Here is a 5,002-nt window from a genome sequence, read left to right as displayed (position 1 = left end):
TTGGCTGGTGTTAAATTATTCACAGGGGGCGGCTAACGATTGGCCTGTTAGCCGTATAAGAGGCTTGAGCGGTTTCCGCCCAAGCCGAAGAAGACTCCACATCCATCTCGTGGGGACTCTGGGTACACGGCAGGGTAACAGAAACCCTGTGTGAGTTCCAGAGGAGCCTGGCGGCCTGATCCATCGCCCACCTCTTCCCATCTTTGAACGCGACTTTTATAAGACGTATCTACGATTTCTATTTTGGTGGCTCGTTCACCCAGAGCATCCGGAGCTCTGCACCGTGGAGCCTAGCAACCTCCACAAGACCGTCTGTGTTGTCTGTCTGTAACTGCAACTCAATCAAATTTTCCAGCCTACACCACTGCCATCTCGGTGTAAGTAAACAATCTTTAAAACTACCGATACGCGTTTGTGCCTAATTCCAGCTCGACGGCCTTCCCTCTCCAACCCGGCGTGCCCGGGCTGCTGGCCACAGCCCGCGTGCAGCACAAAAAAGGGCTCGGGTCGCTCCCGGCCTGCACACCTCGCAGCCAGCTTCAACTGAAAACATCAAAAAGAAATTTCCTCTATAAACCATTTTCTAATCTAGAGGACCTGAACATCATCTGGGTACCATCAGTGACAGGATCCAGGACCAACAGAATCAGTGATCTGCTTTCTACTTCAGTATGGCAAATCCTATATGTTTGCTCAATTTTGAAGCAGAGAGGTCTAAACAGAAAAATAAATGCACTTCCTTCCCAAATAAGGTCTACTTCTATTATGCTGCAAGCTGGCCACTGAGCAAGACTCCAGCAACATATAGCATCTAATATAAGGCATCAATAATCTTACTGCCCAAAAGATTATTCTTTATGGTAGGAATTTTATGCATAGTTCCAGAAAAATCAGGATTCCTCCATTTGTTTTTGGAATGCTAAATGTCACAAGCTGTGATCTCCTGAATTGTACTGAAGTATTTAACTGGTCCTACGTTGGGGTGTGAAAGGGAGAGGAGGGAAGAAAATGACTACCATAATTCCAGCCCACTGCGTGAATAACATGGGGCTTGTAAGCAAAATATCAGCTCAGGAGTGATTTAACCCTCCTTGCATTAACTATTAGCTGAAATCTAAATCTAAATGATTGCCCTTGAGATGGATTAAGTCCATACACTTTAAGGAGTGATAGGGAAACAGGACTGCTGCCATACGAGAGTTCACAAGAAATTCTTGTTTTATGAAATATTTACATATCTGTCAAAAAACACACTGCTGTGGTTTTTCTGAGTTCTTTGCACCAAAAGAAACTGCTCTGTTATTTTTCTGTGCTCAAGAAATGAGTGAAAGCTAACAGCTGGCATTTTCTGAAAGGTATCTTGAGTCTAAAAAGGCCAAGAACCACTGATCTAAAGATTGACCAGATCTTCGTATCTAAAAAGTGGTTTTGCTGCATTTTTTTCTATTTAGTATTTAATTTAATGAACAGTTTTCACTGAATCTTAACAACAAAAGACACTTCTAGCTACTAGCAGTGAGTACAGTACTAAATAACTCATAACAGATAGAACCTCAGACAAATAGCTCCCGAGTTAATTTTCAGTTTCCATAAATAATGCTGGTCAAGTAAAGTTATTTAAAGAAACTGAGAAGGCACAGGGCCTGTGTTGCGTTCTGCCACGATTCACTGCATACGCTGACGCAAGTTACTCAGCTTCTCAATGTCCATCATTCAACCTTCATCTTTAAAATAAAATAAAAGTTAAAGACCTACTTTGCAGGGACAAGGAGGTCTAGTTTTGCATTTCTAAAATGGCTCAAGATTTCCAAGACAGAAGGCAGAGGGCCACATTTTTATAAAGAAAAAAAATTGCACTTACTATCTTCATATAATTTCAGAATTTTTGCCACAAAAGGCTGATCTGCATTCTCCCCTTCTATTAAAACACACTCTCCAAGGTGTATGCAGGTTTTTGAGCTTTCTGATTTAATCAGGAGTCCCCTAGGAAATGATGAACACACAGAGGTTAATGGAAGTGTTTCACATTCCTTACAATTCAGACACTGTTGGAGTCAAATGTGGTCTTGTTATCGCTTCTCTCTGGACAGATCTCCTTGCCAAATACATGCAACATTTCCTCTGTTCAGATGTTCTGATTCTCTTTTTCTCTAAAAACAGGAGATGGAATCACAGTTCACAAGCGATTGGACAGTTAGTGGAACTTGCATGCAACCTCTGGAGTTAACACATCAGTTTAAAGACACCAAGTGAACATTAGATTAAAATAATTTTTTTTTTTTTTTTTTTTTAAGTATCACAGGAAACTTACATTTTCCAGTCGTTCATGCCAACAGATCAAAAGCGTTTTACCAAACTTAAGACTCTACATAAAAGAATCTCTTCTATCAGCCACCAAAATGTAAAAAAACCCTTAAAAGCACAGAGCAACATGACAACTGTTTAGAAAGTGACAAGTATAATATCCAGGTGATGCTGTAAAACAACCAGCGCGTAATTATCCAAGTTACAATAGTACTGGCAAATGCAGAAGTGACCAAAAGTGTCCAACTAGAGACAAATTGCTCAAAAGAGGACATTTCTTTCAAGCAGCAGTCCTCTCTCCACCTCTCTCGGTAACAGAGACAACAGCTGCAGTGTAACAGCTTTGTGGCTGGACAGCTATTATATATCCACCACATCATACACATCAAAAGCACCCGTCTTTGATAAGAGGGTTTTTACAAGATGTTCACATTACTTCTTCCTTGTGCTCATTCTGCAGTGCATACATCTGACAGATACTACTACTCCAATTACCTGTGTCACTACAGCACTTTTTCTATAACTCCCCATAAGTGTCACATTTCTGTGCGTTTCTAACCCAGTAGTAAAATAGGTATTCTTTACCTATATTGAGTTGTCTGAAGTCTCCTATCTGAGCTTGTTTCTTTTCCATACCACGAATACGTAAGCATAGTCCGACGCCTCAGACTCATGATTTCTGTGAAAAAAGATTAAAAGCAGCATAGGGTTTATGGCTATAAGCAGCGGTGTTTAACAACAAAAGCAAGAGAAAGAAGTAGGATTTCTGGAGTCTAATTCCTAGCTGAGACATTGAGGCCAAGTTACTTTCAATAAGTCACCAAACTTCCCTGTGCCTCAGTTTTTTCATTCTTCAGAAAAAGATACCGGTTGCTTCAAAGGAATTTAAAATTTAAACCTAACTTTTGGCCTATGATTTGCAAGAGATAAACTGGTCTGACAATATAAAGTATGATGCCCTGAGTGTTTGCATCCTTCATTCCTGCCAGAGCTGAATGTTCTTCTACTAGTCTCTCACAAAGGCTTTTCTGAGGACCCTGCTACACGTTCAAATAAAAGCCAGAAACTTTTGGCTACTGACAGGAGTTTCCATGCTTCCGATCCCAGCTGGATTTCAGAGTTTCCATTTGATCTACAAGGATGGCAGTTGATCTTTAAAGGACGGCGTTAGTGGTTTGCTAGCCCTGCTGGGAGAGGTCCACGATACAGCAGCAGAAGCAGGTGCTGAAGTTGTTCATGGGGAAGAAACACTTAGAAAGTTGGGCACGGGTGAGGTAGACAGACCTCATCTCACCGTCTGCCTGTAACATTCAGGCCCCTGCTACACACTGCATACATTGCACGATTAACTGGTGAATCACGCAATAAATTTAGAGCGGCCACACGTGCAAAGTTATTCTCACACCATGAAAAGGACTATCCAGCTATACGAGTCATTTATACAGGGTGTTTATAAAAGTCCTCAGGCAACTTTAATCTTTGATAACTTTGGATAAGCACATGACAGAAGCAAACTGCAAATGGCGATCGAAAGCATCGTTCACTAAGCTTTAACACAATACAGCTCAAATGGACTTGGACACAACCGTCATCTTTCGTGATATATCGTTCACTCCGATTTTCCAACTTGTAAAAAACATTTTCCAGCTGCTGCCGAGTGATTTCACGAAGCGCATTTGTGATCCTCGCCCTACGCGCAGCTTCCACTCGGCTAAAATAACTTCATGGACTCCACTTTCCCTCGCCGCTGACGATTTGCTCCCATCCCGTGGGTTCGGAGGGTTTTGGAGCCGAGGGTCCGGACCAGGCTCCCGCAGAGGCGACAGCCTCCCACCCCGGCCATCAGCAAAAAGCGCCTTGACGCCCAACTTTGCCGGTGCCGCCCGATCCCAGCCGTCTTCCCTGCGCAGCTGCGGGGGCCGAACCTCATGATCTGCGAGGTCCCTCCCAGCCCCGAACAACGACGAAACGATGCATCTATCCAACGTGATTGAAGTGTAGTCGCGCAAGGGCTGTATAAACACCTGCACAGGTTGAAACCGCACAGCCGCTCTGCAGCGGGCGTCTGCCCAGTTTGAATCCGAGCGCGCGGCGGGGCCCTCAGCGGGTGAGGGGCACCGCGCGGCGTGGCATCGGCCGCCCCAGGTGTCCACGGGCACTTGCTGAGGGGAAGATGGAGACTCAGAAGATGCCTGCTAATAAGGCCGGTCCCCTCGCCCCTGCCTGGGCAGGCCAAGGGGGGATCCAGGCTGCCCGGGGGGCACTGCTACACGTTACATTCATCGCGCCCATCAAGCCGCCCCCCGCCCCCAGGCCTCGCGCGCGCCCGGCTTTAGGGGCCGCCGCCCGCTTGGGGGTGGGCCTCGCGAAGCCGCGCCCGGAGTTAAGATGGCGGCCGAGAGGGGAGGGCGACGTGACCTCGCGCCGGAAGCGGAAGTGCTTCCTCCCCGCCCGGAAGCTCGAAGCAGTTCCACGTCCGGGCGCCCATCGCGCCCGCCGCCGGGGCCATGGCGAACCGGACTGTGAAGGACGCGCACAGCATCCACGGCACCAACCCGCAGTACCTGGTGGAGAAAATCATCCGCACGCGCATCTACGAGTCCAAGTACTGGAAGGAGGAATGCTTCGGCCTCACCGGTACGGCCCGCCCGGGCAAGGGGCGCTTCCGGCTAGGCCGCGGGGGGCGGGGCCTAGGGCC

General features: G+C 46.6%; 2 protein-coding genes across 2 annotated transcripts in view; one reads left to right on the top strand and one right to left on the bottom strand.

Annotated features, from left to right (window-relative positions):
* The window catches only part of ORC1 (origin recognition complex subunit 1), a 25,861-nt gene extending 22,883 nt beyond the window's left edge, over nucleotides 1–2,978 (bottom strand). The window contains exons 1-2 of the mRNA XM_014525438.1: nucleotides 2,890–2,978; nucleotides 1,862–1,983 (exon numbers count right to left, since the gene is read on the bottom strand). Of these exons, the coding sequence (XP_014380924.1) occupies nucleotides 1,862–1,983; nucleotides 2,890–2,978 (211 nt within the window). The remainder of the gene's footprint in view (nucleotides 1–1,861; nucleotides 1,984–2,889) is intronic.
* A 1,763-nt stretch (nucleotides 2,979–4,741) lies between these two features.
* Nucleotides 4,742–5,002, top strand: part of PRPF38A (pre-mRNA processing factor 38A) — a 5,201-nt gene continuing 4,940 nt past the window's right edge. Inside the window, exon 1 of the mRNA XM_006035176.3 lies at nucleotides 4,742–4,941. Coding sequence (XP_006035238.1) covers nucleotides 4,812–4,941 — 130 coding nt within the window. The 5' untranslated portion in view covers nucleotides 4,742–4,811. The remainder of the gene's footprint in view (nucleotides 4,942–5,002) is intronic.

The sequence above is a fragment of the Alligator sinensis genome, unplaced genomic scaffold, assembly GCF_000455745.1.
Source record: "Alligator sinensis unplaced genomic scaffold, ASM45574v1 scaffold63_1, whole genome shotgun sequence".
Classification (NCBI taxonomy): Eukaryota; Metazoa; Chordata; order Crocodylia; family Alligatoridae; genus Alligator; species Alligator sinensis.
Note: the sequence above shows the minus strand (reverse complement) of the source record. Positions and strands in the feature narration are given on the sequence as shown.